Source organism: Diabrotica undecimpunctata, chromosome 3 (assembly GCF_040954645.1).
Source record: "Diabrotica undecimpunctata isolate CICGRU chromosome 3, icDiaUnde3, whole genome shotgun sequence".
Lineage (NCBI taxonomy): Eukaryota > Metazoa > Arthropoda > Insecta > Coleoptera > Chrysomelidae > Diabrotica > Diabrotica undecimpunctata.
The window spans coordinates 101,142,082-101,167,651 of record NC_092805.1 but is presented as its reverse complement, the minus strand read 5'-3'; the positions used below and the strand labels follow the sequence as shown (position 1 = coordinate 101,167,651).

Below are 25,570 nucleotides of genomic sequence, written 5' to 3'. Positions count from 1 at the left end.
GTTTGCAATATTTTTTTAGAAACGAACTAAAATTTACATTTGCTAATTTTGAAAGCGGTATGTTTGCAGACACTAATGCGCGACACAAGTCTTCATTAAAAGTTTCTTGCTCATCTAATTTTTTTGAAGTAGATTGGAAACATTTAGCCATTGAAGTTTGATGTTTTCCTCCTATTTTTCCTTTTTTTGCAATGTGTGAAGCAGTTCTCACATGTTGGTCTATCTGAAATTTCTTCTCACATGCTATCTATAAATAAAAATAAAAACCTTTATTTTAACCCAACCTTTAAAATATAAAAATATACAAGGTGTTTTTGGTTAATCAAATAACTGGTTTGGAAAAAAAACACTCGCTAAGTGTTTTAAATGCAGTATTAATCCACAAATTAGTTTTTGTTACTAACCATTAGTACATCATATAACTTATTTTAAAATTCAACAAAAGTTTTTTTTTTGTTAATTCAATTACAATAAAAAAATTGTGTTTTAGAATAGCTGACTTCATAAAAAAAAGTAAAGGTGAAAAATTTTTCTAAATACACACCATTGTATTGTACCATGGACAATTTTTTCTCACTAAAGGAAGCTATTTTTCATTTAAAAACAACCTACGAGTACTAAATTTCAAGTAAATACGTTTATTGGTTTTAAAGTTATTGTTGTTATTAACTAAAAGAATTTAATTTTTTTTAATTTTAACACCCTTTATCTCGAAAAGTAAATAAGTTTGACCCCTCATTAACTATATCGTTTTGTTCAATTTTTCGAGAAGTATCTACAGTCAAACGTTGTAAGTGTCATTTGGAAACACCCTGTATGTATGAAATATTAGATATTTAATAGAAAATATTAGATACTTACAATTTTGCCACAGACTGAACAGTAGATTTTTCCCATATCCATAGACAGCTCTTTATAAGGTTTAATCCAAGTTGAAGCACTGGTTGTTTTAGGCATTATAAAATCACAATCTTCCTTTTTGTTACGCACAACGAGTATTTACGCTTTGAATATCAAAACAAAAATGATTTACAAATCTGAGCATCAAATTAGAAATGTTTAGGTACCTAATTCAATAAACTGGGAGATTTTGGAAAATCCCTAAATTAGGAACAAAACTATTAGCCGTTTACCTGCTGTTAAGATACAATAAATTGTAGATATATTTAGGGATTAGATCATAAAATGCAAATGAGCGAACCCTTAGCGATTATCCAATAACTGAATGCCTCAGTGACCGAGACTTTCTAAGAATGTTGAGGGCTACTTAAATTGATCTTCTTTGAAATTGTAAATGTTTTGTACCTGTAGAGATTACGTACTTAGATCATTTCTTGATTAAAATGACTACAAAATTTTATACAAGAATTGAAATAAATTGGTATGTTTAAAAATTTTCAAATACAGTATAAAAATCTGAACTTTTATGCACTTTATGCAAACTTTTATACAAATATGCCAAAATATGAAATAATTGCATAAAATATGCACAATATGCAAAATATGCAATATGCATATTTGCCGAAGTCTATTAATCATCGTTTTTACGTCTTTGATGTGTGGAAAATAGTAAAGATAGTTATGAAATAAAGATGTCTATTGAATTATAATACCTAATTATGGAAAACTGTTGATATGTAGGCAGTTTGATACTTAACATTAATCAGAACCGGTTGTTAACGTTTATCCAATGTTAATGCAGGATTTAAGTAAATCTATTACTTCAATCTCCATTTTACACCGAAAATTTGTCGCGTATACTGAAATTCCATCAATACTGGATTAACTATTGAATGAATTACATAACTATTTTTTCCATTTTTTTAATATCTTTCCTACACACTACAACTTGTGCCTGGCATTCTAAAATTTCATCAACATTATTATTACGTTAATACACAATAAAATTTTAAAGTTTTAACCTACCTTATAAAAAGATACGAAGACAATAGGTACGATGTACAACTACAATAAATAAAGTTTCTTCGATAATTCAAAATAAGATTTTATAGAAAACAACACCAAAATTTCAAATACAAAAATATAAAGTAAACTGAGATATTTAAGAAGCAATACATAATAAAGCAAATAATAAACTGAAAGATAATTACCACGAACAAACTGTGATAATAAATTGGTTTTGTATTCTTGTGTACTCTGGTGACGTAACTCAAGCATCTCCACACCAGTCGGAAGAGTCAACCACGAACCGTAGGTCTACCAGGTCCAGGGTCTATCCACAAACCATGGTCTCCACAGATCACCTACAGTTATTAGTGGTCTGTGATGGTCTCCCTATCCTGGTAAACAATCAGAATGCCCACTCTGCTTGAAAAAATAAATACCAGTGCTGTTCAGTGGCATTTTATCTAGTGTACATAGCAAAATTAACCCGGTTTAATTTATTTACGACAACTATAGACATAATATGCACTATTTTATTGGTTGAGTGTACCGAAAGTACAAGCTGATAATAGCTGCAAGTTCGAGATTGTTAATCGCCATTTTAATTCACGAGTTCGTTACAAAACTTTTCCGTCGACCGTACTTTTCAGAATTAAAAATATCTTAGTTTAAATTTTTATTTACTTAACGATAAATAATGACATACAATGACAGACAGTACTTACATCGGCTACTTCATTTTAAATAATTTTTTAGTGGGAATATAAATAGGTATGTTTGGTTGCCTACACCACAGGTAACTGCCAATCACAGAGCGTTAAATGTGGTTAAATTAATTTATACAAGCAATGTATGTTGTATTGCCTATAATGAAATCGTTCATAATAGAACATCATTCATTAATAGGGGTCATTAATCAATGATTTTGAGGGTGTTAAAATTAATCATAAATGGACGGTCGACGGAAAAATTCATAAATGTCATCTATTTAATATCAATATGGAATCATATGTTTAGATTATGACACTTCCCGTTTTAAAATATATTCAAATAAATACTACATTATACAATTAATTTAATTTATTTGGTGGTATGCCACAATGTTAAAATTTATAATTCTTTTTAGGTACAGTTATCATCACTATTTCAAGTTTTGTAATTAAATGCTTGATTTCGTTTTTATCAAAACATTCATTTTATTTTTCTGTTTTTTCAGTTAATTTAACAAAAAAATTCAAATTGTTGAAAAGCAAATTCTCCTTCCTGGGCTTTTATATATTCTAAACTGTGAACAAGGACCAGGAAGGCGAAGAATTTCCTGGCTGAAAAATCTACGTACGTGGTTTAACACAACAACCACAAATATTTTCAGGGCAGCAGTTTGCAAGATACAGATTGCCATGATGGTCGCCAACATCCGAAACGGATAGGCACTACAAGAAGAAGCAAACTGTGAAATTACTGTTATTACTCCCTGTACAATTAAAATTCGAAAAACTATTATTTATTTTCAATTAAATCAATTTACAATACTTTATACACGTATTTATCATTATTTGACATTATATAATGATATTACATATTATTAAAAAATATTTCCTACTTGACTCCGCTTCTGAGATTGAAAGTTTTGAAGTCCATCTGCCCGTAACACTCAAAAAAGTAAATTTTGATTTACATAATACTAAACTAACATCCACATTTCTTCTTAAGGTGCCGTCTCTAATGGAGGTTGGATTAAATCTCTGGTGGATAATTAGATCAAATCTCGGGGGAGTGAAAAACTGTCATTTATAGAAATTAGTTTCGGGATAGCTCTATTCTACATTTGACTTTGTTCTGACCTAAGGTCTCATGCATGCAGTATCATGGATCATTTACTAATGTTTATGTTTGGAGTATTCCTTTTCCGTATAAAAATGTTTCTCAAAAGGAAACAAAATTGAAATGCAATCAAATTAATTTGACTTTTTGTGACAGTAGTAACAGAAAAAGAAATGGAGATGAAGTTGAAGTGGAATCCTTTCAAAGAAATAAACAGACGCCTAATACGCCAATAAAATTAAGAAGTTATTGTTAGAAGTGAGGATCAGTTAGATTGGTTACTAGCAATAGCCGAATATGCAAAAGGTATGAAGTGAATTGGGAATTACAAGAATTAAGAAATTAGGCAAAAATAATTTAAGGTTTGCGTTATTGTATGTATGTTGTTTCAAATCATAGGCTGCATCAAATTATTTAAAAGAAATTTCTGCAATGTGTAATTTCATATAAATATTGATATTTAATACTTGGGAACAAAATTGCTAAACACAAACTTCACATTAGTAAGGGTTTTTGTCAGTGTGCACTCTCAAATGTGTTTTCAAATGACTTGCTTGACTAAATCGCTTAAAACAAATTTCACACTGGTAAGATTTTTCTCCAGTGTGCACTCTCACATGCCTTTCCAAATTACATAGTTGAGTAAACTGTTTAAAACAAATTTCACACTTGTAAGATTTTTCTCCTGTGTGCACTCTCAAATGTGTTTTCAAATGACTTACTTGACTAAATTGCTTAAAACAAATTTCACACTTGTAAGTTTTTTCTCCACTGTGCCCTCGCAAATGTGTTTTCAAATGACTTGCTTGACTAAATTGCTCAAAACAAATTTCACACTTGAAAGATTTTTCTCCAGTGTGCACTCTCAAATGGGTTTTTAAATGAATTGCTTGACTAAATTGCTTAAAACAAATTTCACACTTGTAAGATTTTTCTCCAGTGTGTATTCTCAAATGTGTTTTCAAATTATTTGCTTCACTAAACCCTTTTAAACAAATTTCACAGTTGTAAGATTTTTCTCCGGTGTGCAGTTTCAAATGTCTTTTCAAATTACTTGGTGTACTAAATTGCTTAAAACAAATTTCACACTTGTAAGATTCGTCTTCAGTGTGCACTCTCAAATGTGTTTTCAAATGACATACTTGACTAAATTGTTTAAAACAAATTTCACACTTGTAAGATTTTTCTCCAGTGTGGCCTCTCAAATGTGTTTTCAAATTACTTGACTGACTAAATTGCTTAAAACAAATTTCACACTTATAAGATTTTTCTCCAGTGTGCACTCTCAAATGTATTTTCAAATTACTTGCTTTACTAAACTGTTTCACACAAATTTCACACTTGTAAGGTCTTTGTATAGTCGCAACTTTCATATTTTTGTTTAATGTTTTTACTTCAAAGTGTTGACTCATATAATTTCTTTCGCAAGATGAATCTTCAATTAGCGTCTCCACAATTTCAATTTTGTGTTCGTCTTGGAGATAACCTAAAATACAAACTAACTATAATATAAATATTTGAGTACAAGGAAAAATGAATAAAATAATTAAATTAAAGCATAATAAAATTATAAATAAATAAAGCATAATAAAAAAAAGTAGAAGTAGTAAATGATATAAATATGTTGTAACATTTTTTTTATAATTAGAATATTAAATAATTTTTAATCATTTTACCCCTGTTGCTGAGACGCTGATGGCCGTAATTACAAATATATACGCGGGTGGTCGGTTTACCATTAGGAAATTTTATTGGAATTTACCAACTATCAATAGGCAGCTGAATATACACTCAAGTAACAAAAATATACCATCAATTATTAAATGGTGGTATACATATAAAAAATAAACAGTATTATGATTGATAAATACCTTCACAAATACAATAAAATGGAATCATACATAAATTAAATTATCAGCGAAGAGAGTCTGATGCTATATAAAAATATTCAACTAAAGTTGATTAAGGAAAGTTTCTCTTTGCTGTTTAATGGGCATATCTCGAGATACTGGGCATAGTAAATAAAAAATGAATAATAAATAACACAAAATTAATTAAATTTAAATTCAAAGAATACAACAAGATTACAGAAATAAAAATTTAACCAACCCGCACTGGTTAAGTTAATTATCTGCTCGCACTGTTGTTTAATGATTAACGGAGAATTTAATGTTCGTAATTATTATTTATTAGAATTTCTTAATAAGTGATGGAAAGTTCGTAAGAAAATATTGAATGTTCTTTAAATTGAATGCAAAAATCAGCCTGGATGGATTTCTAAGAAGGTAAAAAGATTCTAACGATATCGAAAATAACGGTACTCTTCTAGCTAGGAATATGATGAAAGATAGATCATTTCGGATTAAGTTCTCTCAGAAAATTACTATCGACGATATTTACCAAGTTTATCAAAAAGAAATCGCCTGAAACTGGAAATAATTAACCGAGGATTAACGAGGATAATAAGTCGGACCTTCCGTCTTTTGAGATAGTCGGTAAATTCCAATAAAATTTCCTAATGGTCAACCGACCACGTATATATTTGCAATTACGGCCATCGGCGTCTCAGCAACAGGGGTAAAAAGATTAAAAATTATTTAATATTCTAATTATAAAAAAAAATGTTACACCCATTCCACTAATTTTAACACAATTACTTAATAACATCTCTCTATCACAAACAATCCCACGACCCCTACCTCCATATCCTCCTTGGTCTATAATCACCCCTCAGTTTAACACATTGCTTACAAGATTCGATAAACTTACAACACCTAGGGAACCCATTAAAAAATCTTTTAAAGAAATTATATTTACAAATAAATTCGACATAGTACTCTACACTTATGCCTCAAAGAATGATACAGGAGTAGGCTGTTCTGTTACCACTTCAGATAACCTTATCACATCATCTTGTATCCACTCATTTTATAGCGTTCATACTGGCAAACTATTTAGCATATTTCAAGCTTTCAAATCCATTTCTTCACCTAATAAACAAGTTGCAATATGCACAGACTCACTAGCCTCAATACAATATATCCAAAATATATTCACTGATCATCCTATTGTCCAAAAGATCCTCGATTGTTACCTACTAATCGCTTCCCAAAAAATAACAGCTACATTAATCTGGCTACCATCCCATATTGGTATTACAGGCAACGAACTTGCAGACAGCCATGCTAAACTTGCCCCAACATCATCTGATAATACAGTTAATATACAAATTAGTAAAGATTTAAAGTCTCACATTAAGAAACGAGCAAGAACCCGATGGCAACAACACTAGGACACCAATAACTCAGCATTACATCAAATCCAACAGTTAGTCTATAGCCCCCTTGATTTGATCAAAAAGACATACTCAATAACTTGCATTAAATAACCTCAAGTCTAAAATTCCTCAGAGACGTTCAGTTATATTATAAAATATAATTTTGATTGTTTTTGCGTGTAAGTTTGATTTGTTACCGAGCATGTTTTTCCAAAAGCAATTTTCCAAAAAAAACCAAACTTCATACCTTGTTACATGAACTGAAATTTTCCCCATTCATTGTTTTAAAGAAATATTGAAACTAAGACAATACTACAATTAAAACTAAAGTTGCCTACGTTTGGCACAAATACTGTAATCAGATTTATCTTTTTCTGTGGTTATTATGTGTGAAGTATAGATATTGTACTAACCTTTTTCAGTTTTTTGGTTTTCTTCAAATGGGTTCATTTTATTTCCATGTTGTTTTACCTCAGTTTTTATGGGACATTTCTTTAAGTTTAAATAATCATATTTATCGTGTGTGCTTTGCCTATTGGATACCTCCTGATTTTCACATTTAAAGCCTTCCAAAAGAGCATGATCCAATTTATTATACTCTATTTCTACTTTACACCTTTCCTGGCTAATTTCTTGTTTTACTTCCATTCGATTGCACTTGATTTTATGAATCCCAATAATTACTTTTTACACCCACAAAGCGAAATCACTATTCTATAACGAAGAATTCCATAAGGAAACACACTCAGTTTACCTTACAGACAAAAATATCATGATACTCTAAATATTAAGAAAAGAAACATAAAACTTTGAGCCTGGTGCCATCAAAGAATATAGACGCTTAAGCGTCTATATTCTTTGGTGCCATTTTACGAACAAATAAGAATTTTTTTAGTAGATTTCTAGATTTTAATGTCAAAAGCATAGAAAAACCGAACACAAAGATTCGGATGTTGCCATGGCAACGCTTACACAGAACATCGGTTGAGTTTACCGAAAGTACAAGCTGTCAAGCTGATTATAGCCGCAAATGTCAAACATGGAACAAAAAATTTCGGTATAGCAGTGTTGGCATGTTTTTATAATGTAGATTCTGTAGTATGCTTCAAATATAAAAAGATAAAACTTTAGAAAAGTACATTTTGTTTATATTATGTTATGAATTCTGTAATTTTTGATTTATATAAAACAACAATGAGTAAATATTTGTTTCTTTGTAGATTAATTGCAGTTAATAGAATTTTTTTTAGCCTTTGATAGATTAGGGGATAGATTTGGCAATCATCAAATCAGCAGTTGCCAGATACAGATGTTTACAACTAATCTCGAAAGAGACAAATATTTACTCGTTATTGTTTCATATAAATTAAAAATTGCCGATTTCATAAAATAGTATAATCAAAATGTACTTTTTAAAAGTTTAATCTCTTTATATTTGAAGCATATATGCATTATAAAAACATGCCAACACTGCCAAACCCCAAACCGAAATATTTTTGACATTTGCGGCTATATTTAGCTTGTACTTTCGGTAAACTCAACGGGAACATCGAGTTTTGACGTATCAAATGACGTATAACACACTCAATTTACCTTACAGACAAATTATCATGATAGGTACTCTAATTATTACTTAATAAAAGTATTGGTTTAATAGGTTATGATGGGTGCCCTAAACTAATCATTGCCCTTTTTCGCTAACGCTAATTTTTTTATTCTTTATATAAAATTTTCAGCTTCGTGTCATAGACACAAATCAGCAGGAACACAGGTCACACAGGACACAGCACAGCATAGACACAAATATATTTCTTAAGCCCCAGCCACAGTATATTGCTTAAAAAGAATTCTTTTTAAGCGATATACTGTGCCCCATCGTGTCTCTGATCCTAACCCTTTTAAATTTATAAAAACTAAAAACAGAAGAATGAAATAATTAAATCATGGTTATGTTGATGTTTTAAATTTTCATATAATTTTTAAGATGAGTACTGTTATTAAAATCGTTTTAAAATGGAACGGAAAAGAATTTAATTTAGAATCGTCCGAAGATGACACTGTATCTGATTTAAAGAAAACCATAGAAAATGTAACCTCAGTAAAGTGCGAAAGACAGAAGTTGTTAAATTTAAAATACAAAGGTTAGAGTAGACATAAAGTTGATAGCATATATAAGTATAGTTGTTTGTCAATATACAATTTTATTATAAAACTAACAATTATTTTGCAGGGAAAACACCTGAAGATGATTGTACTTTGGGTCTTTTGAAACTTAAACCCAACTTTAAACTCATGATGATGGGTTCACTAGAAGAAGACATAGCAGAAGCAAATACGGCACCTGAAAACCTTCCTGATGTTGTCAATGATTTAGATATAGAGGAAGAGGAAGTTGCCATTGAAAATCAGGATGTATATCTTGCAAAAGTAGAAAAACGTATCAAAGATTATAAAATAAATATGTTAAATGATCTCCGACCTGAAAAAAAATTACTAGTATTAGATATAGATTACACACTTTTTGATCACAGATCTACTGCCCAATCTGGAGCAGAATTAATGAGGCCTTATTTACATGAGTTTCTAACTACTTCTTATGAACACTATGATATTGTAATTTGGTCTGCTACAGGAATGAAATGGATTGAGGAGAAAATGAAGCTCTTAGGTGTTTCTACGCATCCCAACTACAAGATTGCTTTTTATTTAGACTCTCTCGCCATGATCTCAGTGCACATACCTAAATATGGGGTAGTGGATGTAAGTATATTTACATTTAACTTGCACACTGACTAAAAAAACATTTGGATTAATGCTAATCCTTTTACTAGACATGGTCCAAGAAATGGTGTTAAAAACCTTTAAAATTATTTAATATATTGATTCATCGTTGTTATTTCCTTGTGTGCTTATATTAAAGGAACCTTATTAGTTATGTCCTACCCAAACTGAAACTTTTAAGTCACACATTGTCAAAACTAAATAGATCACATGGTTGTGCTGTATCTTGGCAATTACCTCATTGTTAAGAAATATCATTGTTTATTATATAAGGTTTATTCTATATAAATTTATTATTTTTATATATGCTTAAACTTTTCAGGATAGCTAGGTAAAACCAATATTTTGTATTTAAATAGATTTGCTGTTTTTCGTAATACTTGCCATTACAAGGTGAGCTTTTTTATTTTCAAGTAATTGAAAAAACATGCATTCATAATCTAGAGATAATTGTATAATTATATACCAATATTAGTTCACACTTTTGATGCGAACTATAACCACAACTAAATTCCAAAAATTTGTGAAATATTTATAATATAAATACAGAAATAATACAGAAACAATAAACTTATGAAAGTACAAGACAACTCTTGAGTCAAACTGGTGTTAAATGGGTCTACATCTGAGTTATTTAACAATCTCATATATCTGTGTAACATACTGTTACTACCATATGATATTAGATGAATGGGGATATTAAAAGTAGTTATATGGCACAAACCTAAATATGAAACAATAAATCTGATTTCATTCAGCAGTTAAGGGCACTCAATATGACTATTTATAATTTAAAAATAAAAGCAGCACCTGAAATATCTCACCTAATTCTAAGTGGTGGTAATCCTAGTAGTTGCTTGATATTATTATAACCATGATTAACAACAATATTATCAATTCTAAATGCATACTATCTTAAGAACCTATGTTGAACAACCTCTAGTGTGTCAATATGACATTGAAAGTAGGGTGACCAAACTACACAATATTCCAAGATTGATCTTACAAGGCAACGATAAACTAATCTAGTTGCATTTCTAAAAAAGTAATTTAGAAGCCTTTATGAATATTAATTAATATGCTCCACCAAGTAAAGCCTAAAGCTTAAAAATCAAAACTAACTATTTAATGGAAGAGATATACTTAAGTGGTTGCTCATCAATGAAATAAGTTGTACCAATCCTGTTCACCTTTTGGGCAAAACTGATATAACAACACTTACTAATATTTAAATGAAGACCATTTTAGAGATCATTAGACACATTAGACATTGACTGCTTAAAAAAAGCTCACAATATTAACAAATATGTTGAAAAAAATAGGTGATGTGTTTCCTCCTTGAGGAACACCTATGGTCACCATAATTGACCCTGAAATATTACCAGCAACCTTAACTCTTGGATTACGACCTGACAACCAATTTTTGATCCATTTAACAAACTGATCATAAAGATCTAACGCTTTACTAAAATCAGTATATATAGCATCCACCTGTTTTTGACCCTCAATTTGCTTCATAAGCTCAGACTGATAACCTTAGACAAGGAAAGAGAGGGGATGCATAATCATATGGAATTGACTGAAGCCTAAATTGGCACCAACCGGCACCAAAAAAGTTGCCAGGTCATATTTTATTTCTTCAGTAGATTGAGAATAATAGATATATATATATATATATATATATATATATCAATAAATAGATTTTTTTTTTATTTTTATAATTGAACACTGACATAATGATCACTTTTTGAACATGATTTTATCATTACATATTTTTTAGTAGATCAATATAGTATTTCAGTAAATTAGTAAATTGAAGTTGAAATCAGTAGATCTACTGAAAAATCAGTAGACCTGGTAACCCTGCGAGAGGTAGTAATGGGTAATGTACAGTCACAAAACATGAAGGTCACATTGAAACTGGCTTCACTTTTCAAAGGTTTATTAAATGAATGTTACCTGTCCTCTCTCTTTCCTTGTCTTAGCTGATAACAAACTAAATTAGTAGCTGTAGATTTTTTTGCTCAAAAACCATGCTTAGACTCTGATATAAGTCCACTGCACAATCAAGATAGCTGTTTAGCTATCAACGATGGAATAATTTAGGTATTTCTGACTGAATTCATATACTCCGATAATTTTCAATATTTTCTTTCTGGCCACATTTTAATATCGCTACAACAAAACATGCCTTCCAAACATCAGGACATGAAGATGACTGTAATGAGTTATTAAATAAAGTATGTAAAGGAATAGTAACAGTGCAAACACACTTTTTTAAAAGAAAATTGGGAACACCATCAGGTAAAGAGGTAATCTTATTTGGAAGAGAACTTATGCAATCAAAAATATCAATGAGAGTGAGTTCAGAGACATTATAATTTGTGCCAACATTTTTATTAATGGGGATATTGGGAGCCTGTAGGCTATTAACTCCAGGGGTATAGACAGTTTGAAAGAAGTCCTTGAACAAATTAGCAATTTCTTGCCCATTAGAAGCAGACTGATTCCTGTAACACATAGCATTTGGTAAACTGTGACTAGAACATTTATCATTTACATATTTCCAAAATTATTTAGGATTGTATTTCAACTGAGCATGGATACCTATAACATATTGATTAAAGCATATACCAGACAAACATTTGCATTTTGACCTAAGAAGTGAGCACACATTTTCACACAGATCAAAATTCTAAGTTCATGGAAAAACAATTTAGAAAAGATTGATGTTCTGTATCTCTTCGGTGGTATAAAGTAAATGTGAAAGAATTTAATAGAACATATTAGTTGACTATGACTCTAACCAAGACTACTGCTTCGAAATTGAGAGTGGCACAGAGACGAATAGAACAGTCTATGCTGGGAGTGATATTGTAGGACCAAATAATAAACGAAGATCTGCGAAGAAGGATGAGTATTGCTGATGTTGTGGAACGCATAGCGGAACTAAAATGGAATTGGGCAGGCCATGTAGCGTGAATGCATGACTCACTATGGACGAGCAAAATTACACATTGGAGGCTAAGAGCAGACAAACGTAGTAGAGGTAGACCACCTACACCTTGGACTGACGACATCAGGCGTATCACGAAAAATTGGCAACAAAGAGCACAAAATCGCAAAGAATGGATGAGTTTAAGGGAGGCCTATGTCCAGCAGTGGACGTGATAAATAAAGATGATTAGTTGAAACATTATTGTGAATCAAGTAATCCTGCCAATTCATAGGGCCCCAAAAATTATAAAATTCAGTGTAATTACCATTTTTAAAATCCTAAAAAAACTCCTCATAAGCTAGTCTTGACGAATTAGATGTATTTGAGATTCTTAAACAACATTCATAGGCAATATGAAGTAGACTTGAGTTCAGTAGAGGATCACTTGCTTTTACAACATTCAGTTTCTATCACTGGAAAAATCTAAGTCCCCAAATACATTTCTCTCATTAGATAAAGAATTACATTGATTAAATTTTAAATAAACAAGTTTTTGGGCAACATCCACAGTTGGATCTTCTCCTGGACAGTGAACCAATACACCATACTCATTGTTAGACCATAAGTCTCACGAGGCATTTGGGAAGGAATGTAAACAACCCCTATAAACAAATCGAGATCCCTGGACCTGACACAAAATGTATAGCCTTAAATCTTTAATAATAGAAATAAACTTAGATTGAGAATTCTTATTAATGAATATTATGACTTCACCTCCACTTAGTTTCTTACTTGTTCTACTGTTTCTATCACTTCTATAAGTGTTAAAACCTTTACACTTTAATTCACTATCCATTATGCTGTTGTTTAAGTTACTTTCTACCAAAATAATTATATTATATGACCAACATGAAATACTTTTTAGGGAGATCAAAAAGTTTGGTACACAGACCTCCTACATTTTGGTAGTATACAGTTACTGGGGTAGATACTCGTTTTTTTGTTTAGCTACCAGCACGGTTGGTACAACACTAAGATAATGAATAATCAAGTTAACCTCCCAGCAGATGTTCTTTTCATTAATTGCTTTGTAGACATCTTGTTCCATCTTTCTCTGGTCCTTGGAGATCTTGAATGTGGTTCCACTAAGTTCACCTCCAGATTTAAGTGCTAATTTTACTGTGGCATCATTACATATGACTTTGGTTGGCCTAATCAGATCTGAGGATTTGCCTACTCGTATAACTCGACATACAGTAGCTTCATTTTGCTGCAAACCAAATCTATTAAAAATCTCACTTTATTCCTATCATGATCAATATGGTCATTGAGATTTTGAGTTGCATTCAGGAATGTTGCATTGTTGATATACTTCATAGTAAGCAGCACTGAATGTATTTTTAGTGTTATTGCCTTTCAGAGACACAATCTTATCCTTTAGTATGCTTATTTCTTCTTAAAAGTTAACAATTTTTCCGAACAAATATTTTAATTTTCCGAACACTTTTAAATGCGTCCCTACATGTAGTACAAAAACAGTAACCGTTTCTACAACACAACATTTCTTGTCTCAGAGGTCGACAATCCACGACATCTTTCTACCAAGTGAAATTTAGTTCTACAGCTATCACAAGCACAACTGTTCAAAGAGGCACCAATCTCAGAATTCGTAAAACTTCGATTGGCTGGTCATGTAGTGAGAATGGAGACTGGAAGATTGCCAAAAAGAGCCCTAGATGGTAAAATGCAGGGCGTAAGACCAAAAGAAAGGCCACGGAAAAGGTGGGAGGATGAAGTGGCAGCGAACGCGCAAAATTTGCTAAATGTGAGAACCTGAAAACGATCGGTGCGGGACCGGCAAGGTTGGGGACATAGTTTGAAGAAGACCAAGGCTTGATTTGGGCTGTAGCGCCATTGGAGCGAGAGAACTATCACAAGCAATGGTTTGTTTCTCATCACGACCAAAATCCAGTGAACATTCACCACAATTGTTATTATATTATTGGAAGCAGACATCATAATCAAATTGAGTTAATTGAAAAATCATGCAATTTTACTCACTTAATATAGTCAATGAAGTTTTACAATTATTTCTAGTGCAAAAATAAGCAGTAATATTAATGTACTTTCTTATAAAAATTAATATAAAATTATAAATAAACATTTCTTTAAGATATTTGATCAATGCATCCATAAAACAAACATTTTCTGTTCGAAATACTTCATAAGATATAAATTATATAAAGCCCTAGTAATATAATAGGTATTCGCTATCTCATATTTTTTATAGTTTCGTTAAGTATTGTAAATTTGCAAATAGTATAATAAAAATATATTCTCCACTTACTTTTTGTGATTTAAAAAGGTTTGAATTCATTTCATTAATTCAATATAATTGCGAATTATATTAACTACGAATAATTAATTATTTTCGAAATTTTCACATCCATTCCAATGTAACACTACCACCCTTTTCTACACCATCGCCATTCTAGCGACAAACCAAGCAAACAGGTAAATTATTGTACACAAATTTTAAGGTCGCCGAATCTTGATTCTTCTCCTGTTTTATAGGTGACCATAGTTATAAAGTACCATCTATAAAAAATTGTTATTTTTCTGTTTTGTATTTCTTTTCGGTCCTGATAATGAGATTCTCTTGCAACAGTTCTTTTTAGTATGTTCTATGCTTGGCAACCGATTTTTAGTTAAAGACTAGATGTTTTGTTTTTTGGTGTTGTTTATAAATCGCTTTGCCTCTGTGTCGCATTTGTTTCTTATTATTGCTAGTTTGTTGAGCGGGTTTTCAATTTCGTATATACTCCTGCCGTTTCTTATACTTATTTTCTTGAAATTTTTGTGTCTAGTCTTTTCTGATATAATATCCTCGTATGGATTTATGTAAGTATGTATTGCATTATCTTTCATTTCTTTACTTTCCTGTTCTTTCTCTTATTTTTTGTTCGTTTTTATGTGATGAAAATGTATTTTAGTTTTGACTATATCATGATCAGGCTCAAATTCGGCTCCTCTATAAAGTCTACATCCTTATTCGAAATATGCTGTAACATCTTTTGTAGTGGCTAAAATTACTTATATTGAGATAAATAATCAAATGATTTGACATGACAACTAACCAAACAACAATACAAATAATACGACTATTACTCCAGTTGTCAGAGACGAAAATACCTCTAAACTTCTAAAAATCATGCGAACAAGCTGAATTTTGCTGATAATGTCAATTTTGGGACCCCAAAAAAGATACAATAAACTTTACTAACCCCTACCCCCGGGCTTCCCACTAAAACCACCCTCGTAAGGGGGGGGGTAACGGAAAACATCGATTTACAATTTATTGAATAAAACAGAAACAACGCTTGAAGCGACTGGCGGTTTTTAATATCAGTTACGCGCGCGAAATCAATTTTAAATAAAATCTGTATCAACTCTATGGTAAAATTTCGATGTCTTTTGATCAGAGTGTCATACCGACAAGAATCAAATTGCGTTTTAAAGGTGAAGAGTGCAGTTTCTATATGCAATTTTTGTATTTTGCCGCAAATAAAGTCAGTCTTTATAAATAAACATAAATAAATAAATGTTGTGCGATTTTTGCGTTTTTTTACAATTCTTACGAGATCAATAAAATTTATCACTTTTATTGACCGGTCAGTATGGAATTTCCATTTTTGGAGTCTAATCTTCGAAACTTATAGCATGAAATTTCGGTTTTGAATTTTGGCAACAAATGTGAGACATTTGAAATATGCCTAAAAAACACTGAATTTAAACTATCACATTACAAACGTTATAAAATGTTTAGCTTCTTTTCGATTAGACAAGTACGTTTTCTGAAACTAAACAACTTCAGATACAAACTCCACCCAATCCTGTCTTCCTGGAGGCATTTCCCGTTACGTGCAATGTTTGTAATGTGAAAGTTTAAAATCTGTTTTTAGGCATATTTCAAATTCCTCATATTTGTTGCCAAAGCTCAAATTAAAAATTTCATGTTATAGGTTTTTTTAAAGACTAGCCTCTAATAATGGAAATTCTACCAGGATTGGTCAGGGGAATTAATACATTTTATAGATCTTATGAAAATCGTATAAAATGGCAAAAATTGCGCAACTTTTATTTATCACATTTATAGAAACTGATTTTATTTGCGTCAAAATACAAAGATTTCATATAAAATCTGCACTCTTCACATTTAAAACGCATTTTAATTTTTGTCGATGGGATACTCGGATCAAAATATATCGGATTTTTACCGTCAAGTTGATGCAAATTTTATTCAAAATTGATTAGGCGCGTATAACTGACTTTCAACATCGTGGTCGCTTCAACCGTTGTTTCTGAGAGAAACGGAAAAAAGTGTTAAACATTTTTGTATAAAATTATCTTAGTTGCATTTTTGAAGTGCAGCTTCTATACTGATGTATTACTTTTTTTTCTATAGTATAGCGGTTCTTGACATCGATTCACTACTCTCGATCAATTCGTTTCTAGTCATCATGTATTTACTCTAAAAAGGTTTAAATTAAAAACTATGAAAAATAACTAAAAAATATAGATATTAAATGAGAAGCAAAAATTAAAAGAATATCTGTCACTAAAAGATTCGAATTGGAACAATAACAACATTAAATCATCTGTTTAAATTTTTATAATTCTCGTTTTAAAATAATTTCATAGTTATTATTTTTAAACATACTTATTTAGTTTATACAGATCACGACATTGTTTTATTGGCACATATGCACAATGGCAATCGCTGTGACATGTTACATGTTTCCACCTCTATATTCATTTTACAGTAGGTACGACTTGTCGTAATTATCACATTGACATAAAAAATTTCAAACGAAGTTCTGAGAGATTAAACAAATAATTAATAAAATGCCTATTACGTTGTATACCGCCCCAGAAAAAGTGCAACTTGTAACATGGTACTTTCAGGGTCATTCGATACGCGAAGTAATTGATTTATTTATTGTTGCCTTCGAAAATATACCCCCACCAAGTGTTACAACAGTTAAAAATACCATTAAACATTTTCAAACTTCGGGATGTGTAAACAGTTGTAAAAAGTGTCATGAAGATAATGAACCACGTGTTAGACCTGTCGATGAGGAGCGTCAAAACAGGGATATTGATATTTATTTGTGCTTTTGTGGAAGCTAGTGAACCCTGCAAAATTGCTAGGGAAGTTAACGTTAATGCTCGAACTGTCCAGCGAGTTCTCAAAAGGAATGGGTATCACTTTTTTAAGATACAACCAACACAAGAACTGTTTCCGGAAGATAACTTTAGGCGGATGGAGTTTTGTGAAATTATGTTAGATAAACAGAATGAAAATGTAGACTTTTTAAAAAATATTTTATTTTCTGACGAGTCTTCATTTTCGTTACATAAAAACACAATTCATCCATTGCAAGGTATTATTCTCGGAAAAATAAGCACCTAAGTGTTGCAGTGCGAACGCAGCATCCGCAAAAGTTAAATGTTTGGACTGGGATGTTAGGCGACCATATTGTCGGTCCATTTTTTATCGATGGAAACCTAAACGGGCCCAAATATTTACAACTTTTACAGAATGAGATAATTCCGGCAGTTCGACGCCTTGCCGTTAATTTTCAGGAGGTTTATTTCCAACAGGATGGGTGTTCGGCTCACAACTCTAGAGCAACTATTGACTTCTGCAATCAAATGTTTCCTGATCGACTGATAAGTACACGTGGTACAATTAAACAATTAAATGGCCCGATAGATCCTGTGACTTAGCGCCTAACGATTTCTTTTTTTGGGGTTTTCTCAAAGAAAACATTTATAGGCATCAGTTTGAAAGGGCCACAAACCTAGTCGAATTGGGGACAAAAATACTTCATTTCTCTGCAAGCATTACACCAGCCCTTCTCCAAAATATGAGGAGAAATATGTATGACAGATTTGGTTACTGTTTAGCACAAGAAGGTGGAATATTTAAGCCCTTAATTCATTAATCTGCTTTCCTAATTTTTATTTTTTGTTAGGTACATTTTACGAAATTTGTAGGTCCATAATTAGGTAGTATTTTTTATGTTTAAGTTTGGAAAAATTGTATTGTTTTTTTTTATTTAAAATTACAAACGATTCTTATTCTGATTTTTTTTCTTCTTTCTTGTCTTATTGTTGTAAGATTTGTCCGTAAAATTTGTATAATTTTTAGTGACAATAAAGCATATTACTTATTTACTTACTTATTTATTTGTATTGCTATTAAGACTAAAAAATAACCAAAAAATTAGTTTTAGAGCATTATAATAAATATACTTTAGAGATGGGATTGCAATAAATCTTAATTCCTATGGTCAACAAAACATTATCGTTATCTGTATAATAATTAAATTACTATCAAATGATATTTATTTATATTTTATTATTATTTGGTCTGAATTTGATAGGTTTGTCATAAGTAAACAACATAAATGCTTCTATGCTTTATTAATACGTTAACATGTGGCGTTAGGAGCAAACATAATAATTTATGGAATTTGTTTAAAATATAAAAAAAAATAATAAAATTACTTTATTTAATTTTAAATTTATTATTTAAGTTTTAAAAATACAGAAAACATAGTATGAAGCTCCGCGCTAGTCTACAGTACCGCCTACTGTTCCAGTTTTTTTAATATAATTTGATATTTTTAAATATCTTATTTAGTTTATATAATAATTAAATTTATTAAAATGATGTTTATTCATATTTTCATAATTTCATATAAATATGTCGTACAATTATAGTTTCATAGAAACTATAATTGTACGACATATTTATATATTAATATTATTACGACATACAATTATTCAAACATTTTAAATTTTTTTATATTTATACAATCACAGCGGAAGAGTCCATTTGTGTGTCTAACGAGGAGTGGCCGTTAGGTATACAAAATGTCAAAACTGATCATAATTTGTTTTTGATTTCTGAAATTTTTCATAATTTTTTTAAATTTAAAAATACAGAAACATATTATGAAGTACAGTACCACCTACTGTACCATTCTTTTTATTTAAAACATTTTTTCTGCGGCGTACAGGAGTGGTAAACTAATTTTGCATATTTTTTGGGGTCAAAAATTTACATTGTCAGTAAAATTCAGTTTGTTGGTGTGATTTTTAGGAGTCCAATCTCTGACGAATGGACTATATAGAAATAAAAGTTATCAATCTGCAATTGAGGAGTTTGCTATAAGAAGGATGCAGCTCCATATTTAGACCATTTTGGGTGGAAACATATGCCATAATTTAAAAAAATTGGCGGATTGTCTGGTATAAGAACGATGCAGATCTGATAATAAATAAAGGAATTATACGGCTTTATGGATCTGCCTCCACACTCATTTGGTGCACGAAGGGTGCAGCTCCGAACCTGCATCCTTTTTGCACCAAACGTTTGTGAATGTTCTGTGATTTTCGTGGAATACAAGGTCACCTTCTGTTGGCGCTGGGCCGGCAGGGCAGCTGATTTGTTTTGACTTGTTAGTCGCTATCATTACTGCGTGGCGTGCGTTTTCATGCGGTTTAATTGTTCGTGTAAAAATGAGTGAAACCGAGTCAGATCCGTTTAGCGCTAGTGAGTCAGATTATGAATCTCCAAGCTCTGATGAAAGTTGTTTTAATAGTGATGTCGCAGGACCTTCAGCTAGGAGGAAGCATCCGAAGAGGAAAGGTACCTCTGTAAAAAAACAATACATTGAACCTGTTGTCAACATGAAGCCCACGAAAGAGCCTCTAGTTGTTCCTGTAACCAAAAATAGAAAAAGTGCCAACCCTACTCTCTGGAAAAGAAATATGAAAAAAAAAGCTATTGCAGAAGGAAAAATGTATACACACTGGAAAGGAATACAGAAGGACCGAGATTAACTGGATCGAACTGCAAGGTACAAGTGTTTTCAGAATGTGGACGAAGAAACAAGAAAAGTTGTCTTACAAAAGTTTAACAAAATAGGCGACAAAGATTTGCAAAACACCTATTTGAGAGGGTTGATTCAACGAACTCGAAAAAAGACTAATGAAAGGCAAGACCGCACTTGTTCCCACAAATACTTTATAAATCTGGGTAAGCTATCCAAACGAGTTTGTAGACATTTTTATTCAATCCACGGCATATCAAGGAAACGTGTAGATCTCATTGTTCAAACTTTTCGTGACAGAGATATTGCAGCTCCACCTAGTAACAAAGGAAAGTATACAAATAGACTCAACTGAAAATCTAACGAAATATAAGGCGTGAATCACATTATAGTAGAAACAAATCCCGTCGATTATATTTATCTCCAGATCTACATGTAAAGAAGATGCATCAACTCTATTTGGAACTTTACAAACCAAAAAGTGTTAGCAATCCTAAATATAAACGCAAAGTTCCCTATGACTTCTACTATCGATACTTCAAAGAAAACTTCAACTACAGGTTTGGCCCACCTCGATCAGATACGTGCAAAAAATGTGATGTCTTAGATAACAAACTCAAAGATGTGACCCTCGACGAAAATGAACGAAAAGTTTTAGCAGCGGAAAAGAAGTTGCATGAAATTAAGGCCGATTTGTTTTTCAAGGAGCTGAAGGAGAAAACCACATTGTGCAAGCATGGCGACGAAGTGGAGGTTCTGACCTTTGACTTCTAACAACACCTTCCACTTCCAAAAATTCCTGATGGGGAAGCTTTCTACAAACGCCAGTTGTGGACATACAACTTATGCGTCCATTCTGGTAAGACAAATCAAGCATACTTTTATATGTATGATGAAACTACGGCTCGAAAGTCACCAAACGAGGTAGTGTCATTTTTGTACCACTATATAAAAAATATACTCCCTAAAAATGTTAAAGTTTTATACCTTTTCTTTGATAACGCTGCTGCGCAAAACAAAAACTCAGTAATGATTAAGTTTCTGTATTTGCTGGTGAGAACTAGGTCTATTGACAAGATAAAGCACCGCTTTCCTGAGCCACTCACTTCCTGAGTGGCTCATAGAGTCATAGAGCTCACTGAGCTAGGACATAGCTTTCTTCCCTGTGATCGCTGCTTTGGAGTTATTGAGAAGTTTTAAGGAAGAAGGACTATGTTTTTAGCCCCCAACAATATGCTGATTTTGTTAAACAATCATTCAAACAGTTTATTTCCATTCTGGTAAAACAAAATATGATCCTGAACTTTAGTGGTCACTATGAAGGACATTTTAAAAAAGTTATCTCAGATTCAGAAAAGCAAAGATTCCGGATTTCCAAATACCGAATTTTCCAGTACAGCAATGAACATTTAGATGGTATTAAAGTCAGTATATCTACTGGCCTTCCGAGTTTTCACTTATTCCAAATCTTGAGAAACCTTGACAGCGACCTCTCAGTTTCTTCTGATATTCCTGTCTATTGCAATCCTATACCTGTCAAAAAAGCCAAATATGCAGATGAAATGTAGTTGGCAACACGATTTGTTCCTATGGACCAAATGGCTTTTTACACCCGTCTCACAAGTGATGCAGCCATGGCAGAGAACCAGAAAACCGAATCATTTGAAACGGATGATGACGACCAGATAGATGAATGAAGGATGTGTTTGCCCGTGTGTTTAATGTTTTATTTTTTCTGTTTTTTAACCTGTTTCTTTTTACAGATTTTTTCGTATTTGTGTAGTAGGCAAACCATAGTCGTTTGATTGTTGTAGCCAAATAAGAAATATTAAATAAATAAGAGTTTTTGTTGGGAATTTGTTTTTTTTTCTCAAAAATGATGGTAAAGAAGCATTATTTCACGTGTTTGGTATAAGAAAGATGCAAGTCGCAACTTTTTTTCAATGTTTTTTCTTATTTTTTTCAAAAATTATCTACTTGAAAATAGTCTCAAGTATTGACTAAATCTGTTAGTCATCAATTTCGGGTTAAAATAAAAACAGTTTTTTTCAATTCCCAACAATTACCAAATATGGAGCTGCATCCTTCTTACAGCAAATTCCTCAATTGCATATATTTTGTCAGTCTTTGTTTTTGACTTTGACCATAAACGTCGCTTAATACTATAATATTAACTTCAGAAGTATTAACTTTAGATATAGGGAAACGTAATACATTTGAAATGCTCATTTCTTATTTCGCTCAAAATGTAAAACACAGGATGTTTCAATTAAAATTTCTGTTCTTTTTCTGTTGGCGAACAAATGCTAGAAAATCTCTCTGAACAAGAGAGTAACATATTAAAAAAATGGCAACAATGTTGGAAGCAAAAATTAAATTATTATTCTGAATAGTGACAACATGTACAATAACGAGGTTGTGTAGTGTGAAGTATCTATTAAAAAAAAATTTAGTCAATTTGCTGTTAAAATAGTAAATAAGTAGTTTTAATAGTATTTTTATTTTGAGGTTTTCTTATACCCCTTCAGAATACATGTTTTTTTATATAAAAAATTCATATCTTTACGCTGTTCTCACGTTCATTAATTTTTAGGTAAAACCTCTAGGAGTAATCTGGGGCAAGTTTACACAGTTCTCATCGAAAAACACTATAATGTTCGATGATATTAGAAGAAACTTTATAATGAATCCTAAAAATGGACTTAGGATTAGACCATTTAGAGAAGCGCATTTAAATAGGGAGAAAGATAGAGAACTACTCCATCTTGCTAAGTATTTAAAAGATCTCGCTGAAAACTCCAATGATTTTGCTAGTGTTAACCATCGGCACTGGGAAAAGTATAAACCAAAACATAGAAGATAATTGTTGCACAATATAGAAACGATTTGGTTGAAAATCCAATAATTTTGTAACATGAAAATTAAATTAGTGATGTACTTATTCTTAAAATATTTTTTCAATGCATTTAGTTTATATTTTATTTTAAAATAAAAAATATATAGTTTTTTCATAATAGAATTGTATTCTGTTTTATACAGGAACCTTCATTACTAGTTTTTTCGTTACTTGAGATTGCTAAGTATTCTCTGTTTCATGACTTACTGGGGTTTCCGGAGGAAACTTATCTCCATGAGAGGTTTAAAAGTTGCTTGAAGCAATTATTATTATATAAATTTAGGACTCTCGTAAAAAAATCATAAATTATGGGATATAAATCTTGAGAAAAAAATATAGCAAGCATTCACCTAATACAAAAGGTGTATTAACAAGTAAATGCTTGTTCTTAATATTACATTTACTAGTAAGATGAAAACTAGGATATAAACTAAGGGGCAATGGTCCACAATTTATCTTGTTTTCAGTTGGACAATGTTCAGGTGCACTTCTCGAATTTTTCGACTTTTTAGTTTATTTTGCGCTTAGATTGACCCTCATAAATATTTTAACTTAACACATTAATGTCAAAATCTTATCGAAAATTTCGGGCATACAAACGGCACCAGAATCGTATAAACGGTCTTCGAGTGCGCCGCACGTCACATCTAAGCTATAAACACAAAACCCTGGGTGTCATTTTCGAGCTATATGCGCTGGCTTTTGATTATCTGATACCTCATACGAGTTATAATTTGCAAAAACACCACACTTAATTGATCTTTGCACAAATGAATAACAGTGCAATCAGGAGCTATTAAAAAAAAATAGGGGAACAATACCTGCATAATCTTTGGATAAAGTTTCTAATTTTTTTATGAATATATGCTAGCAAAGGGCCTGCTTATCTTCCTCCAAAAAGGACATTACCATGATCGACATTCTCGATTTGTTTAGTATTGGGGTATCACTTTTTCTATAAGAAGAGTACAGTGAAACTTCTCCATAACGGACACCAACGGGTAAAATAATTGTCCGTTGTGTAGAGTTATCGCTAAATCAATTGAAATAAAAAAGAGGTTTCGATTCCTATTCGAAAAGCCAACGAGTCAACACCTCGGCTTCTTCAAATAGTATTTCTTATAAAAAAAACTTGTCAGTTAATGTGTTTTGTTATCAAGTAATTATTGAAAGTGAAAAGTTTTTTGTGAAACAACTTGGTATGTAAACTTTATAATTGATACAAACACAATAAATAGGCCAGGCATTGCGCCTGATTTTCATTAAATATTTTGGCATCCAGAATATTTAAAAATGCTTCTTCAACCCACCGCACCAAGCTACGCAGCTGTTACCACATCAAAAACAACAAAACCTACACCGGCGACCACATCATATCCTAGCAGAAAGCAAGCAATAGTATTAAATGCTCTTCCGGATACAGCTCTCTTCGATTACATTAAGGCGATCGGTGAAATCGTAACACCAAAGCGTATTACCCACGCTTCCCGCATATCTAACCAACGCATTTGCATCTTTCTTGCTTCTATTTCTGACGTCGATATTCTTCTTAAAAACAATCCCACCGTTTCCGTTAAAAATGAAATTGTCCACATCCGCAGACTCATTTCCCCAACTAAAAGATTGTTAATATCTAATGTATGTCCATCGATTCCAAATCAACTTATCGAGCAGGCATTAAAAAACGAACTTGGTCTGCAACTAGCCTCACCTGTATCTCAAATTCGTACAGGCTCACCCGATGAAGATTATTCCCATATATTAAGTTTTCGACGGTCTATCTACGTAATACCAGATAAAGACAATTTCGAAATACAAACCTCCGTATTAATACATTTTGAAAACACTTCCTTCCGAATCTTCGTTACATCAGATAAACTAGAATGTTTCCTTTGCCAAAAAGCCGGACATACGGCTGAAACCTGCCAAAACCCACCGGATACCACTACCCACCCCCGTTTCGCCCAAGTACCTAATGAATCCACCAACAATAGCCCCACCGCGCCTTCCGGCACCTCTCACACTTCTGACCCAAATTCTGCCTC

The 25,570-nt window shown here is 31.8% G+C and overlaps 2 protein-coding genes across 2 annotated transcripts; one reads left to right on the top strand and one right to left on the bottom strand.

Moving 5' to 3' along the window:
* Window positions 1-3,393: 3,393 nt before the first annotated feature.
* On the bottom strand, window positions 3,394-7,937 carry LOC140437095 (uncharacterized). Its single transcript, XM_072526415.1, has 2 exons — window positions 7,420-7,937; window positions 3,394-5,215 (listed from the first exon to the last, which is right to left on the bottom strand). The coding sequence occupies exons 1-2, from the start codon at window positions 7,652-7,654 to the stop codon at window positions 4,230-4,232; spliced, it is 1,221 nt and encodes a 406-aa protein (XP_072382516.1). The 5' UTR covers window positions 7,655-7,937; the 3' UTR covers window positions 3,394-4,229.
* A 933-nt stretch (window positions 7,938-8,870) lies between these two features.
* On the top strand, window positions 8,871-23,648 carry Ublcp1 (Ubiquitin-like domain-containing C-terminal domain phosphatase 1). Its single transcript, XM_072526414.1, has 3 exons — window positions 8,871-9,147; window positions 9,237-9,766; window positions 23,223-23,648. Exons 1-3 carry the CDS (start codon window positions 8,991-8,993, stop codon window positions 23,490-23,492), a joined length of 957 nt encoding a protein of 318 aa, XP_072382515.1. The 5' UTR covers window positions 8,871-8,990; the 3' UTR covers window positions 23,493-23,648.
* The last annotated feature ends 1,922 nt before the right edge of the window (window positions 23,649-25,570 follow it).